General features: G+C 39.2%; 1 protein-coding gene across 2 annotated transcripts in view; it reads left to right on the top strand.

Moving 5' to 3' along the window:
* LOC146326219 (paired box protein Pax-7-like) overlaps window positions 1–17290 on the top strand; it is a 94623-nt gene that overhangs the window by 68826 nt on the left and 8507 nt on the right. For both annotated transcript variants that reach the window (XM_084721967.1, XM_084721966.1), the window contains exon 8: window positions 16811–17078. In XM_084721967.1, coding sequence (XP_084578093.1) covers window positions 16811–17078 — 268 coding nt within the window. The remainder of the gene's footprint in view (window positions 1–16810; window positions 17079–17290) is intronic.

Below are 17290 nucleotides of genomic sequence, written 5' to 3'. Positions count from 1 at the left end.
TCATTGTTTGGGAGTTTGTGCAACACTGTTTTCCTGTGAAACTCCAGCAGTGTCTTGCAGACTTAAAAACTAAATCTGACCTTCAATCGGCATGAGTAGATAATGACTAAATTTTCATTTTGGGATGAACTATCCCTTTAATTTCCATTTCAATTAGAGTTTAAGCATCAATATAGATTAACTTCAGTGATGCAGAGAAACAAGCACATGCCAGTATATTTATACATGCCATACAGTGCGAAAAGATGGTGTGAATCTCTTTAAAGAGAAAATCAAGTTTAAAGAAATATATAAAAAATATAACTAATGTAGCTAATGTTGCATGATAGCTTCTATAAATGGATCAAATCATTTATCAAATGTTGTAGTTTCTTACTTTTTGCAGTATGGTTTGTCTTAAATGATAAATGTTAAAAGGCTGCATCATCCAGTGCAGCGTTCAGGTGTACTTATGAGCTTAAGGCAGGACTGCTTTCACTGTTATATATTAGGACGAAGCACCAACATGTGAGCTGACTGTGGAAGAAATCCCATCAAATTTAAATCAAAACAGCTCCAGTAAATTCATTTGATTGAAATGGTATTCATTCCTGACACGAAACGCATCTGCAGTGTGAATGCTGCCGCAGCGCTCTGTATTTATTGTGCTCTCAGTGTGTTCTGAATGGCTCCGAGTCCCAGCTGAAGCTTTTCCATTATGGGTTCACTGCTGTTGACCCTTTCATCATGTTCCCAGGCATTTACATGAGATAACAATGTAGGGAGAATTTCCTAAGATCCCACTTCAAAATTGCAGGAAGACCATATGCTGTACGTCTGACAGGCAATAATTCAATTTGAAACAGCTATATTGCATTTGGAATGTAATTCACACAAGCCATTTCAGCGCCTCCTCCTCTCAGATTGAATGGAAAAGAATTAGAGGCTGACTTTCATGTGGAGATGGAGTGTGCAGCCAATTCCAAGTCTTATTGACAGAAAGACAAAATGACAGTATGAAATGCCATCCCTGTGATGGCACTGCATGTGTAAATAGAAACCCTTTTCACAGCTTCACCCCCCCCTCCTCAAGAAACCCGGCAAAAATAAAGCTTTTATTTTTTTCAACCACACTTTTTGACAAATTCCCACAAATCTATTTTGCCTTCCGAGCCTCTGAGTGGTGAAGACTGTTTTCTTTTTTTATTTTATTCTTCGCTCAGACAGTCAGTGATGCTGGACCACTAATCCGTTTCTGTCAGGTCAGACAACTTAGTGACCTGCCACTGCAGATGAAACTATTACTTCCCGCAGTGACCCCAACACATCAACACATCACACGAGGAGTAAAGAAGAGCACATTTCTGCTCCCGCGCTCTCATTTCCTCCCCGGTTTGTTGTGCGAGGAAGATTTAGGCTGCTTTGGAATGGTGGAGCTCTCTGGCTCGCTATTTGATGTCGGGGTGAGAGATAGAGGGAGAGAGGGAGCGGGTGAGGAAGGATAGAATAGAGTGGGTTTCAGTGTTGGGGGATCAGAGCTGCTTTGGTTCTCCAGCTCTGTCTCTTTGATCCATATCCCCAGGCCTGCCTGCCTGCCTCGCTAACTCAGGCCTCTGCTCGTGATTCCTGACAACTGTCGGCCTGAGATAAGGAGGTGGGGGTGGGGGGCTGGGGAGGGGATGTGGGGGGGGGGCCCTCTTCTACCCCCCACCCCCACCCCCGCCCCGCGCACTGCACCACCACCACATACACTTCCATTAACATTAACAGCAACCTATTTCTTAAAAAAAAATCAATGAGGAGAGGAAATGTGTTGAATTATATTTGAGCGCAGAGGGACCTCATCCCACCGCCCCCTCCCTGAAAAAACACAAATAACAGCCCCCCCTTCATCGCTGTGCCCGTCCTCCTGCAGCAGGCAGTTCACAGTGTGTTGACACGGCTGTGTGCACCTGCATGTCAATGAGTGCGATGCCTAATATTAGTCTCAGCTGCTATTAAACTGTGCAGTACTAAGCCCTTTGACTGGGCACGCTGTCAACTGGCATGCTCCCATGTCAACAAATCAAAAAGGATGAGCACATATATTTACATCATTCCCATAATGAGGAGTAGAGTGGGGGCAGGGGGGTGGAGGGGGGGGGTAGATGTTAATTAGAAATCGCCTGAAAAACAGATGCTGCTTCAGTTTGGCACCAAGCGAAGCAAGGAGCTTTATAGCACGTAAATAAATAAATAAAAGACAAGACCTACTCAAGAAAGCTGCCAGGAAAGCAGAGGAATTTAAATCATACCCACTGATGGAATGTTTGTAGGATATATTTTTCTTTATTTATCACTCTCTCGTGTTCTCCTCTCCTCCTCCCTCAGCGGAGAACTAAACAGAGCCCAGGGTGCTGTCTGACTGACTGACTGAGTGGGTAGAAAAGTGTTAAGCCCCTCCAGTTCCCGTGGTTTGGATGAAATGTAGGCGTCAACTGGCTGCAGCGTCAACAACTACAACCTGAAACTCTCAGCTGCTGTATTATTTCTCTGATCACTTTTAGAAACACTTGTACCATGACCACGGCCGATATCAGTTTCTGACTGGCCACAGGGTGTGAGTTATCCCCACATACCTTCACATCTCTGATGTAGTGTCCCGTTCAGGGTCAAATGCAGCCGAAATGGTACAGAGTGTTTTTGCTACCAGCTGCACACATTTAAATAGAATTCAGCTTTTCACAGACTGTTGAAGAGAAGTGCTATAAGGGACTGACCAGGCAAAACAAAAAGTAACATTTCTATGACATGCAGGCATTATTATGCCTTTTAAACATACTTGTATAGATGAACCAATTGCAATTTGCAATTTTTTTGGACAATTCCGATTTCTGATTTTTTTAAGGGTCTGACATACCGATTCTGATTTCAATTCAAATTCCTATTCCAATTTCCAGTCTTTCTAATAAGTATAATTGACAGGATACACAAACATTTTTGTTACTTTTATTTAAAGTAAAATTAAATAAGATAATAATAATAATAATAATAAAACACAGACTATTAAATAACTTTTACATTTTCCCCCAAAGTGCTCCAGGTTACAGCCGGGCCTTATTATATCATTGTTTTAAGATTATGTACCATAGGGAGTACAGTTTCATAGGGAATGTGATTTCATGTGGCCGATGCAGTGTAACTGTTTGCAATAAAGCTTTGCAGTGAGAAAAACAGAAGCAGAAGTTAAACGAGTCTGGACGAAAAAATTTTGAGGAGACACATCAATATGGATTCTTTATTCTTCAGCCAGAACAGAAAAAACTAGAAAGTTTACTGCTGTTCGGCGACACCATCAGCCGCCCAGCTACCACATGTCCTTGTAGACTATCTGTCTTGTCTTTATCTTGTTCTTGGAAATCACTAACACTGACACACAGCATGTGTCTGAGTGTATGTGACTATGACCAATGCTGTTGTGGCTGTGACGTCACAGTCAGTGTCACTGTGTGCACGATGTGACCATTATGTGGAGCGTGCGTCTGGATTTGACTGGTACAGAATCAGCTGGTCACCGGTCAGGGCCAGTCACAATGAAAACTGTCCAGTTCTGGTCTCTGGCTGGTCACATGGTGCATCCCTAATAATCAGACAGCGATTTGTTAATTCGTAACTGGGGGGATGGGCCCGGTTTGTTTTATTCAACTTGAACTAACGAGCTGAATCATCCAATCCAATCCAAAGTTATTTACAGAACACATTTTAACACAGTTGACTAAAGTGCTGCTCAGTCTCACTTCAGTTTTACTTTCAGGAAAATGTAAAACATTTAAATTCATCCATGCCTTGATGTCATTAATGCAGTCCAAAAGTGGTTTTAAATCGTTTCCATCTCTCCACTTCAAAGACAGGTAAATGTGAATGTCATCTATGTAGCAGTGGAATGAGATGTTTTATTTTCTAAAAGTTGACCTGAAGGGAAGCATGTAAGGAGAGAAGAGGACTGGCTTGAGAAGAGAGCCCTGAGGAACTCCACAAGGGGGAGGTGACTCATGAACAATGTTTTGGTTCTGTATTTTTAATACGCCCCCTTTCTCCTATGTATAGTTTGTATTAGAGTTTCAAGATGAAACTGACAGAAGGGCAGGACTCACAAAAGCACCATTACAAATCCATCTGCTGCTTCAGCACCACGGACAGCTCCATGGATTCATCAACACACAGTACAGTTAGACTGCTGATACTTCAGAGCCATGGTCAGAGCCACAGATTGTAACTGTCACAAACCTCAGACTGATCAAGGATCAGTAACCAACAGACTGAACTAAACAACCCCTCTGCCCTGTGGTCTGTCTGCTGCTCAGAGATAGAGAGGGGAGACTGCAGGTCAACAAAGGGGGTGCATTTTGGTCATTTTGCTAACAAAGGAGATGGCATCCAACCTCATCCTCCCTCAAATGCTGTTCCCAATGCTTTAAATTCTGATCATGACACATTATAAAGCATTTTATAATGACTTATAATGTTAAATATTGCAATACTTAATAATTGCTAGTGAGACCTTTTTGGGGTCATACCATATTATAATACATAATAACAATTTTATAGTGAATTATAATCACATCAATAATATGATAATATGCAGTAATGAAATTTCTGCGGTAGAGGCAGATAAAACACATTACGAGCTGGTTATAAGTCACAATAAGTGCTCAGTATTTGCTTTAAATGAGGTGAAAAAATATGAGTTTCTCTGTAGGTTGACTGGTGTAGGTCACAACTGCTTAGTTATAAACAGGTCTGACTGTTTATAACTAGACTTATACAGTTCAAGTATAGCATGTTTATAATGCATTATAGACATGGCATGGCATCATAGAAAGTGTTATTCTAATAAATAATAGGAGCATATACCTTTGGGTTTTTGTGACTAAGATTTTACAGTTTATAAGTTACACTTTTAATTTATAAGGTGTAAGTCAAAATAGTGCTATTTGCAGCACTTCTGAAAGAAAAGGAATATTTAGGCATAATTAGTACAATCAAAAAAGAAATGTACAAAAGATCATGTTTGTGTAAATTGTATCTTTATCTGTTCAATGAGAGCACTGTACAAGTGTAAATGTTGCTCTGATTATAGTACCTGAGGAATGGACAAAAAAGATATAGATACATTTTACTAAATGTTCATCTGTGTTCTGAAACTTGTAAATAATATTTAAGTCAGCTGTCAATACACCTGCAATATTTTTAGGAGATAATATCAAACTTGTATGAGTTGGGCAACCATTAAAGAAACTGAAATCTTTCAAATATTGTATATAAACCTTACAAGATATGAAGATGTGACACATATACACATAAAAAACATTAACACACGTTAGGTGATGATCCAGTGCTTTAACTTTTTTAAAGTAAGAAATAGCAATGTTTTAATTTGCCACACCCCTCACCACACAAATGGTGTGAAAACATCTTTTTCTGTCATTTAACAATCAGTAAAAAATGATTATTATTATTATTATTATTATTATTATTATTATTATTAGATGACTGAAGTTTATTTTTTTAATTGTTTAATGAAATTTATTTGACAATTAAGTGAAAATGCAAAATGTAAATGTTGCCTTAAAGTAACACCGTGCGTTATGGATCGTAGGCGTATAACCTGTAACACCATAAATAAAAAAAAAAGTTTAAAGTGCATTGATAACTATTTTATTTTATTTTAATTCATAAGCAGTGAACCACAGAGATGGAAGCAACACATCAAATAATTGCAACATCCTGTCTGTCAGGAAAGACACACACCAGGAAACGGAAAACAACACTCTTGAACACATTCATTCCTGCAGGCTGTTCCAAAACAGTATCATGTTGCCTGAAGGTAACTTCCAGTTTATTTTTAATGTTTTTTTCATTTCAGATGGCATAAATTTTCCATCACTGTTTTAATACATTTTATTCAGAATTTAAACAATAACTCTCTCTTTTCATTCCTTACCACTATGGTGTGTTGCTTTAAGGTTATACACCCTAACGCCTAAACAATTTGGTTTTGAAAACTTCTTCAGATTATGTTTATTTGGTCTATTTTATGACAAAAACATGTTTCAAGGTTTTGTTACCAAGTGGCATCATAATCTGTATCATAGAGAAATAAGACACAGACATACAATACAAATAAAAAATAAACATTAAGTATGTAAATTCTAATTCTTTTTCATATGAGCTGTGCAGATGCTTATTTTGTGGCTCCAATCATATTGTATTTTACCTTCTCAGTAACATGCAAGGTAAAGATTTTTAAAGCAAACTTTCCACAACAAACAGACATTGCTACTGCACTGTCTGTCTGTCTGTTGGCATGTTACTGTCCGTCTCTGCGATGCATTCAGGACCCAGCAGCCTGCTGTTCTCAGCAGCGCTGTGCTTGTCAGCCTCCAGCTGAGAGCCATCTCTCTGTTTATTTACATGTCATTATGTCGAGGCGGAGCTCATATTAACACTGTCAGCTGCTGTTTGACCCAACATCCCTCAACAGACCAACTTCCCGCTGCGTGAGCAAACAGCCTCCATCCTCCGACTCGACCCCGGCACGCTCCTGTAAAGAGTCTCTTGGCCTGAACCCATTAAAGGTTACCGGTTAGTTTGGAGCAGAGGTGGTGCAGGAGGAAGAGGCAGCGGGAGGTGTTGGTGAGGGAGGAATAAATAGGCTTAGAGAGAAGCAGGAACAGTGAGCCGCTCACTGTTTTCACAAGGAAAAAGACCTAGTGTGGCTGTAGTGGAGCACATTGGTTATCTGAAGGCTGTGAAGGGGCTGTCACTGAATTGAGAGCAGTCAAATATCTGCATGTGAACAGAGGCTGACTCTGTTCATTTTAACACTTAATATATGCTCATTATGTTCTCCAGAGAAAAACAGTCAACAAGACAACAGACACACAAAAACAATGGCTTCATAAAGGTTTTCTTATAATCCTCAATAAAAGGCCTAATAAAAACACAGGTAAAACATAAGTGGACTGGAATTACCTGTACTTTAGTGTGACATGGGGATAATAATTTTTAATTGCTCAAGTCTGAATTTCTAAATGTAGGTATCATATGCTGGATCGAATTAAGGCCTTGAGGTCACTGGGAGGCCTGTACTAAATCTTCACAGACACAGACACAGTGGATGCAGCTATCTGTTCCTTTTGGGGAAAGCAAGAGGTAGACCCTGATGCTGTTGTGTTGCCATGGCAGCTAAGGTCAGAGATGTGTTTGCCTTATATCTCTCAACAGAGACGATGTACCTGCAATCATGTATATATACAAATAAAAAAATGGAAAAGATGCCTCATAGTGCACATAAAATGCATCTAGTGTGCAGCCATGGTAGGTCCCAGTGTGTTCTCCAGGTCACGATCACACGCCGGCCCTGATGACATAAAGACAGAGCAAAATTACTGGACAGTGCAAAAGAAAAGTTGCTAAGACAGTTGAAAATAGCTAAGCAGCTGTGTTCATCACTACATTGTTATATTCAGTGCTGTTCAAATCTTAAAAACTCTGCAAAGTGTCAGGAGGTAGAGCAATTGAACAGTTCTAAGCTGTATGTATGTGCAGTAAATATGTCTGTGTACAGATATCACAGTACTGATGGTCAGTGCAGGAATACACAGGTGATTACAGTGTTCATGGTGGTTATATTCTGTTGGAGGCTTTTCTCTCTAAAGATGTAATGTTGAATGTGAGGACAATGTGTCTGACATTAAAAACCTTTCAGTCATGTTCTGTTTGGCCTTTCTATATATACTGGCACGTTGTGTGAAGAACAGGTGCTGGTGGACCTCAGAGCTCAGGTACTTAAAGATCTGGACCTGTTCCACCACCACCACCTCCAGCCTGACTGGTCCAGACTGAGGGTGTGAGGTGTCAGGTGTCTGGTGCCAGCTCCTTTGGTTTTGTGTTCAGTTTCAGTTTTTACTGACTTGATGTTGCCTAAATACAACACAGTCTCACACAGTACATGGACATGAATTTTCAGTTCTTTTCATGACACTCAGCACAACCTTCAATGTTGTGTATTATCCACAACAGCAATAATAAATATGCAACATCTTCAAAATAAAAATCTTGGGTAGGTTTAGGCACAAACACTAGTTTGACCAACATTTCTTAAGGCAAAACTGACTGAGCTCTTTTACAGCAACACCCCAAGTTTTCATATTCATACATCACATTCATATGGGCTAAAATAATATACAGTGTATGATAATAACAATATCAATAATAACAATAAAATGATGAAAACTCAGATAAAATAAACCTAACAGAAAATATCTGGCAAGGATAATATATAGCAATAAAACAGTAAAAATAACGATAAAGGTAATTAACAAATAAATAACAAGTCTGACAACAATAAAAACAATAAAATGGATGAAAAGTCAATTAAAAACCGAGGTTGACCAAAGTGCTGTACAATAGAATGATGACTATGAGAAATACAACATGGTAAAACAGCAAGAGCAGCAGAGATAACATAAAAATACCATCTCGGGCACAAGTAGATAAATAGAAGAACAGATAAAATATGAACCACAAACAAACAAACAAACAGAAAAATAAAAATGAGAGTACAACTCTAAGGACACTCAAAAGCCTGAGAGAACATGTGAGTCTTAAGTTTTGCTTTGAAAATATCAACAGAGGGAGAACACTTTATTGAAAAGGGTAGGCTGTTCCAGAGCCTAGGGGCAGCTACAATCCCCGATCACCCTTCTCCTTCAGTCTTGATCACGGGACAGGTAAAAGCAGCTGGTCCAAGGATCTGAGCGATCTGGGGTTGGAAAGGGGGCAGAGGAGCTCAGACAAGTACTGGGGATATGTGGACTTTCTTGCTCATTATTCTACGGCACCTGAATTCAACAGCACATTAAAACACTTGACAGGCACCTCCACACATGGTGCTACATGTGTACCAATAGTGTCATAGTTTGAAGGGAACACCCTAAAAACCCAAAACTGCACTGCTGTTTATAAGCTCATCTCTCTTAACCCCAAGATCACAGTTTTTCTCAATAAATTTGGCTCATTTTTCGAAACAGTCTTAACATTCTCTAAACTTTAAGTGCAATTATCACAACTGTTTCATGGAACATCAAAACTCACCTAAAATATTTCATTGCTTCAAAACCCAGTTTTTGTGTCAGTAGCTTGGCCAGTGCCACCAAAATGAAAAGTTGTTTTGTCACTGTGTGATCTGCACTGCTCAAAATGTTTCAGTGTTTTTTCACCATGACAGTCAACTTGGTATGTTTCTGAGATACAAATCTCGTTTATTTTACTTCTTTGATGACACTGACTGCTCACCATTAGTTTGAGTCGAAAAGTTTTGCCGAGCTGTTGAGTACCACAGAGTTTTTAGACTTAATTTTCAATATCCGTATAATAACTCACTCAAAATGGCTTACAAACATCAAATGAACTGATCTCATATTGTATGCATGTCTCATGTATTGGTTGCCATTATCAAAGCTTAAATATTGTTAGTGTTACATGATTGCAGATTAATTAAAATGATTAAGGCAACTCAAATATTTTCAGTACCTGAAACTCAGTTTTCAGTTACGCCTCTCATGTTTTCCATCATCAACTGAAAATGATGAGTTTAATAAACTCAAAAGAAAGGAAATTCTGCTGCTGCTCAACATTTTCATTTCAACAAATTCATAGAGCCTCTGAACAAAAGTTCTGTTTTCACTGCTTGCTACAAATTATCAGTTTGAGCTGAGTTTACGGGCTGAGATGGCCATTGTGCTCGAGTTTCCTGAAGCATGCACTGCTACATCCTGCAAAACGATACCCACCCAGGAGAAATGTGAAGTTTTCAGGAGTCCCTAGTTTGAAGCGCAGGGCCAGCGATCAAGCCGCTGTATCTGATACATTGGGAGTGAAAACAGGCTGTAACTACTACAATTTTCAATGACAGAAGCAAAACTTTCCATATTTCATGGTGGTATTTACCTCTTTGATTACATCACAGGGACACACTGAGGACGCTGTCTCTTGTCTCTGGGATGAGGTTGTTTCCTCAGATAAGGTAATATGATATTTGACTCTCAGTTCAGTCGGCGTCTGAATGCATCTGTTTGTTGTTGCGGCAGCTCTGTATATTTGAATATTTCCTCCTCGTGACATTGAATTTGATTTCTTTTTTCATCACTGATGGGGGAGTCGGGATTTTCAGGATTACGGCCTCTGACAAAAAACACATCTGCTTATAGTAAAATAGCATAAGCTGATTGCATAATTACCTCTGATTGCATCAGATACTCTGCATTCAACACTGACATGCTCAATGTGCTTTGCAATTACTGTCTGACACACGATTCCATGGAAGATAGTGATAGATCCCGTCTGACACCAGCCACATGTCAACATCAGCCTTAATCCCAGTCACATGTATCCGCCCACCACAACAACTCAACCTGACACTGTGAGGTGAAACATAATGAAGCTTCATATGCTTTAAAGGCAAATATTATACAGTCTGTGGTGGAGTGAAAGTTAACATGAAGAATGAGTTAATCCTGGATTGTCACACTGTTCTCTATATCTGTCATTATCTCTCAGCTCAGAACGCAGCACCAGGCTGAGCTGAAGGAGCAGATAAATGGAGGATGTGGGGGTTAACATTTCAAAGTAGTGTAGCGAGAGGCTGAGGAACACATCTGAATGTGTGGGACAAAGATAACCTTAGCACATCTGCACACCTCTGTCCTCCACACTGTCTCCATCTCTTCATCTGGTCAAATCCGCACTCACTGTTTGAGATGGAGGCTTATCACCTTATCCACCACCTGTCTGTGTGTGTGTGTGTGTGTGTGTGTGAGAGTTCACTACCATTCCTCAGTCCAGTGAAGAGATGACCTTGACTCATGTCTTTATTCCATCTTTGCAGAATTTCTGTACAATTTCATTCTGTTTCCATAAAAAAAAAACTTTTTCACTTTTCCTTATAATTTATCAACCATTGTTGAGAACTGGAGTGAATAAAAAAACTTATCAATTACATATGATAGAACTTTATTAATCTTGAAGGAAATCCTTGTGCCAGATTGTTCCAAAATTACAGAAACAACAAGTTTATAAGGAGTAAGTGACAAACAACAGAATGAAAACATAACATCTCTCCATACTGCTCGTTTGGTGTAATCAAAGTCTTCTAAAGCTCCAACATGTCAAGTTCACTTAAAAATGTTATTTACACCATGTTTTTAGCCTCAATCTTCACTGTAGTTTGAAGCCATGTTCACGTGCACATGCACACTGTCTGAACTGTGTGTGTGTGGTGTGACAGTATACAAACAGCATGTTGGGACTTTAGGAGACTTGGATTACAACAGACGAGCAGTATGAAGTCATTTTATGTTTTTTTTTTTCCCCAGTTGTTTTTTTCTGTTTTAAAACTGATCACCATTCACTTCAATTGTTTGGGAGATTCTGCAACACTGTTCGCCTGTTAAACTCCAGTAGTTTGCTGACTAACAAAATAAACCTGACCTTCATTCGGCATGAGGGTGAAAAGATGATGACTGAATTTTCATTTTTGGGTGAAATATCCCTTTAAATCAAGAGTCCCTTCAGGATGTTGCGATTGCAACAGTTCACACAAATTTAAACAGTTCCCATGAATTCTGCATGACCTTCGTCCAAATTTGAACAGTCATTGTTGCATCCTGTGAGTTCTACCAGTCATAGAAGTCCCCCGTGTAAAAATCATACATGTACATTTCAATGAACTTTTTTATTTCATCATATATTATGTCTGAGTTTGAGCTTCAAAAAGATTTTGCTTCTTTGTGAAATACCCTCTCATGTCACATTCTTCATCTACAACCAAAGCAGATTTTGTTAAAGTGTTTGTAATCCTGAGCCTTGTTGAGGTCAGCAGTAGTTGTTATGTTTTGACCAGTGAATGTGTCCATTTTGAAACACATTGTATTTTCTACCTGCTTCTGTCAGTGAGCCATCATGATAAGAAATGTCAGAATATAGTTATTCTACTACAACCGAGATCTGATGTTCTCTGACATTAGGTGAAAAAATATGTGCCTGTATCAACATAGACAATTTGGCAAAATGAGTTGAAAAATGTAACTATATCAGCAAAAAGTCAATATTGTGCATCCTTAAAATAAACTGTTCAAATTAGGGTTGATCCATTTAAAAAAAAAAAAAATCTAATTGCAATTATTTAGACTGATACTGAGATTGTGATACAATGTGCAACATTAGAGGGAGTCATTTTTACATTACTATTCTAATTTTCATTGAAAAAATTAAGACAATTATGGTGTGATTTTTGCAAGAATCTGTACTAAACAAAGTTATGTAGAATATGATGTGTAGATCAGCACACTCCTGCTGTACTGTAACGTAATTTAAAATGACATTTTGACACACGTGTTATCTTTAACAAATATTGTGCCTTCTGTGATTTGAAAACTGGAATAGGCCACATTGCAATTTCCATATAATTTCAGTTAATTGTTGAGGCTGACTTCAAACCTGGTGCAGCATCCTCAGATTTCAGTCATGATGCAGGTGGGTATAATATCCCACAGACATATTAACCAAGTTGTAAAAAAAACTAAACATCTAAATGAGTCTTGAGTGGAGCTTTCTGCCCTGATGCATGGTGCTCATTCATATTCTGTGTGCTGCTGTGCACAGTCTGACTGCTGGACACGTCGTGGATAGCGTCTCAGTGAAATGCTGTGAATGTTTAAGGAGGCAGCGTTAGCTCCTGGCTACAGTATCTGTAAGGAGACCTGCTATCAGTGGGCTGCAGCTGCAGAGGCAGACTGAGCTCAGACACCAACAAAGAAGAGGGTTTCCTCTGACATGAGCATAAACAAAACACGGCTTCATTAGAACAGCTGGGGACATTCACATGATATAAAAGGAGAAGTCTTTGTCTGAAAGCTTTATTTATCTGAAAGGATGCATATTGTGTTCATTTACACTTCACATTTCTTCGTTTACTGCTACAGCTGCTTCTTAGAGTGAATCACATTATTAGCATTTCCAGATGAATCATGAAGCATGCTGTATGTGTCTGTCCTGTCCTCTCAGGACTCCTCCAGAGACTTCACAACAGGAGGAAACTGTGTGAAGACACACAGAGGGACAGAGCACACACATTCTCTCTAAAGACACGACCACATGTCACCTGCCTGCACTGGCCTGCAGACCAACTAGACCAGGGATGGGCAATTATTTTTCATGGGGGTCACATGATTAATTGATCAGGCTGCTGTGGGCCAGACACAAATGATATAAGCTCCTAATAAAGATCAAATATCTAAAAATGGAATGGTCAGAAATGATCTATATGAAAGCAAAATTCATCAGTGATACAGTAAATCATCAATTTTAATGCAAGCTGGAGTTTTATCTTTCTCTGTTTTGCTGTGATGGCAGCCTTTCACTCGAGCCTCCTGTAGCGTCCAGCAGCTGTAGCTATCAGTGAGCTGTGGAGTGTTATACGGTGTATTTTGGAACTTTAGACATAGCCAGGCTAGCTGGTTACTGTGCAATCTTTATTGGTGTATTATTTTGTTGTGTGGGCTGCACAACCTGTTGCATCATGATCCTTAATGCAAGATTGGTTTGATATGATTTTGGTGTCAGTATTCCACTGATGCAACTGTTGAGGTGTTTATTAGGATAACTCTTGTTACCATGGGTACCTAGTGGTGCACCTAGAGGTGCAAGATTAGTGCCAGGCAAGTTAAGGATTTTACCTGCTCCATTTGCTCCATTTCTCAATTGCTTTGGCAGCAAAAAATACACTTAGAGATATTAAACTGCAATATGCATTTTTACAACATAAGTACAGTGAATTGTTTGTCAGATAATAAAATTAAATATTGCTCCATGTATAAAATTTATGACTGTCAGTTGCCCAACATGTCCTCATACCTAAATGACAGAATAAGTTGGTTAGGCACCAAAACTACTTGATTACATTTAGGTAAAGATTGTGGTTTAGGTTAAAATAAGCACATAACATATTACACATTACATGTTATCAGACAGAATTGAAACATGCACAAATTAATTGACTTAAAATCTGTGTGAAGGAAAAAGGAAGTTTTTCTTCTAAATTTGAAAACTTGGCTGAGAGTAGTACTGAATTGTGGAGTTTGACCGTTAAACTGTTTTTCATGATTTCTGTGTTATTTGGGTGGACCTGAAACATGGCTTGGTGATGTGCCGGAGCCATGGTCCCCCAGCACTACATAAGCCCCACAAACTGAGACACAACTGACTTTTTTCAGCAGTCAACTTTTTAGTCATGCAAATTTGGCTGGATGACTAATAAAATGTTTCTGTGGTGTGACAAACTCAGAACACACACATTTATTGTTGCTTTACGTTGATCTTTCAGTAACTTAAAAATTTAATTTGTAGCCATTCCCAAAGACTGAGTTAGGACCCAAACGTGGGTCACAGGATATTTTATTTGAGTCCCCAAATAAATAAAAGATGGAGGAAGTTCTGCAATTTTAAATGCATTTACAGTATCTGTGGGTACAACTTTTACAAAGCATTTAAAATGTTTATTTGTTTTACTGTTAAATGTTTTGATCAATTGACTTCCAGATTGTGACTGGGTTTAATGGCCTTTAAGGATAATTTTACTGTTAAATAAAGAGAAAAAGCTGAGTGAGTGAAAAACTATCAGTCTCAGCTCACTGTACTCCAGCTCCTGTGGGAGGAACCCTGGTGCTTTCTTGTATCATGGCTGCTCAAACATTTCACCCTGTGATCTGAGCTCCTTTAATTGAAGTCAGTGAGTTTATGCTAAATATGAAGATTTGGATAATTTCCACTTTCAAGTAGCTCAATGGGCTGCTCTGCAGTGACAGGCCACCTCCTTGTTGCCCTGAATAGAAGCGTCAGGCTGCCTGAAACCCCTCACCTCCTTGCCCAAGTCAGGCTCTGACACCTCCCGGGGTCCTGGAAGCTGCGCCTCTCTACCTGTGTCTCTCTGCCACTCGGCGTCTCTCCTCCCCTCTCCCTCTCTCTTCTCTCTGAAGCTGAACCACCATTACCAGGCCAACCAGGTTTTCAAGGCTCCTAAATCACTGACAGGCAAAGAAAACAGGGCTGATGAAATGTTGGAAAATTATGTCTCAGAGTTGTCAGAAACAATATCTACAATACAATTTCAGTAGTTCATCTTCTGGGAAAAATATATGTTATCAGCAGTGGTGGAAAGAGTACTTAAAATCTGTACTCAAGTACAAATACTGTTACCTTGCTAAAATATTACTTAATTACAAGTAAAAATTCTGGTGTTAGAAATATAATTCAGAAAAAGTATGAAGTATTAGGCAGAAAAACTCCTCAGAGTATTAGTTACTTTTAACCATTGATGTCACAGTCTCCTCTCCAAACTAGGGTTGCAAATGTTGTGCGTTTTCCGAAACCAGTAGTTGAAAGTGCTAAGAATTGATTAATCATTAATAACTTATAAGACACATAACACATTTTATCTTCCTAATTTTAATTTTTGTCTTTTTTTGGGGGTCTTTTTTCATTTTAAGTCAAAGTGTAACTTTCTTTATTCAACAAATGGCTCAAAATAAAGTGCAGTTACTTCCATGACTATTTATTAAACATCAGTGAATACATTTCTAATTGGGTAAATTCTTAATGGGAATTAATCGATTAATGGTTAATCATTAAATCCTAAATGTTTGCTCCTGCACCATTTGTTTTGTTTTTCAGTTGTCTGTTTTTGTTTTCATTGGCTCATTTTTGACCAGATCACCTGATTAGCTACAAAAAATACAGCTGAAATATTTGGATATGAATTCAAATTGTATTCAGTACTCAACTATGACTTTGGAAATAACGAAGTAGATTACGTGGTGAAATGAATACTTAAGTACAAGTAAAAGTACAGACTTGAAAATCTATTCCAGTACCCCAAAAAACTGCAGTAATTATGTAATGATTATGGGATATGTTGTAAGTTGTTGTTGGTGTCATTAAAGGAAAGCTTAAAGGGGCCTTCACAGGATAAGAAATTTGTTCCAGACTCACTGAGGTAGGGCGCAGAGAGGTGAAGCACAGCGCTACAACCGCTACATCCTGTCTGCCAGGTATACAAACGGCTGAGCTTTACTTTATCTCTAGATGTAGCTAAGTTCATAAACGATATGATTCAGAAATCTTATAACCCAACCGGTTCACATTTCACCAGGCGTTTACTGGCGAGATCGTAGTCTGTTTTTAATGTTGTGTTACAGAGTTTGGGGAACTCTGAAACACTTTTATTAGGTTGTGTCTGGAAGGGAACCCTTGATTTGCGAAGTTCTTGCGAGATTTTTCTATGTCGTCCCTTCATTGTGACGTTAAAATGATCACTTTGGCGAGATCTTCTGTGGTTCTGGGGTTCCCTTCAAGACCCAAACATCAGTCACTGTCTCCTCTGCTTGTGTCACTTCATTTGCAGTCTCTTCTGCCCGCGTTGTCACATTCAGCTGTTATTTCATTGGTTGCGCTTTGAAAGGTCAACGGCAAATGAGGTCGAAGTTTAAATGATTTGAACTTTGAATGGAGCTCTCTCCATAGGAAAACAATGGGGCAGCCAGCGCAAAGCGTTTTTACCGCTCATCATGTGTTGGGGCCTTAAGTGGTCACCAAAATGCTAAGAATTCTTTGTCATTAATATTTAGAGAAGATCTCACATGTGTGTTGACTTATCTTGCTCTGTACTGATGTGTTGGACAGGAGAATCCTGTTGAATGTCCCTCTGACAGCCTCTTGTCCTCTGTGTCCTCAGGTGATGAGCATCCTGAGTAACCCCAGCGGTGTCTCCTCACAGCCACAACACGACTTCTCCATTTCACCACTCCACAGCGCCCTGGACTCCTCTCCATCCAACACCATCTCAGCCAGCTGCAGCCAGCGTTCAGCTGAGTCCTCCATCAAGACAGTGGATAGCCTTCCGTCATCGCAGTCCTACTGTCCCCCGACGTACAGCACCACCAGCTACAGCATGGATCCGGCTGTGGCTGCTGCCGGATACCAGTACAGTCAGTATGGCCAGAGTGAGTGTTTAATACATAATTATAATTTATATAAATACAGATGGATTATGAGATGGAACAATTAGGTTATTATTAATGGACAGTATTTGATTACTATAACGCAAACAAAAATTAGTCTGATGTGGTTTGTGTACATCAATCTTGAATTTGAACTTGATCCTCAGAGAACACCACAGACTGCAACTGAACTCTTCTTAGTGTGTGTTTGACTG

Source organism: Lutjanus erythropterus, chromosome 6 (assembly GCF_056507025.1).
Source record: "Lutjanus erythropterus isolate fLutEry1 chromosome 6, fLutEry1.hap2, whole genome shotgun sequence".
NCBI classification, from domain to species: Eukaryota; Metazoa; Chordata; class Actinopteri; order Lutjaniformes; family Lutjanidae; genus Lutjanus; species Lutjanus erythropterus.
This window is presented reverse-complemented; position numbering and strand designations above follow the sequence as displayed.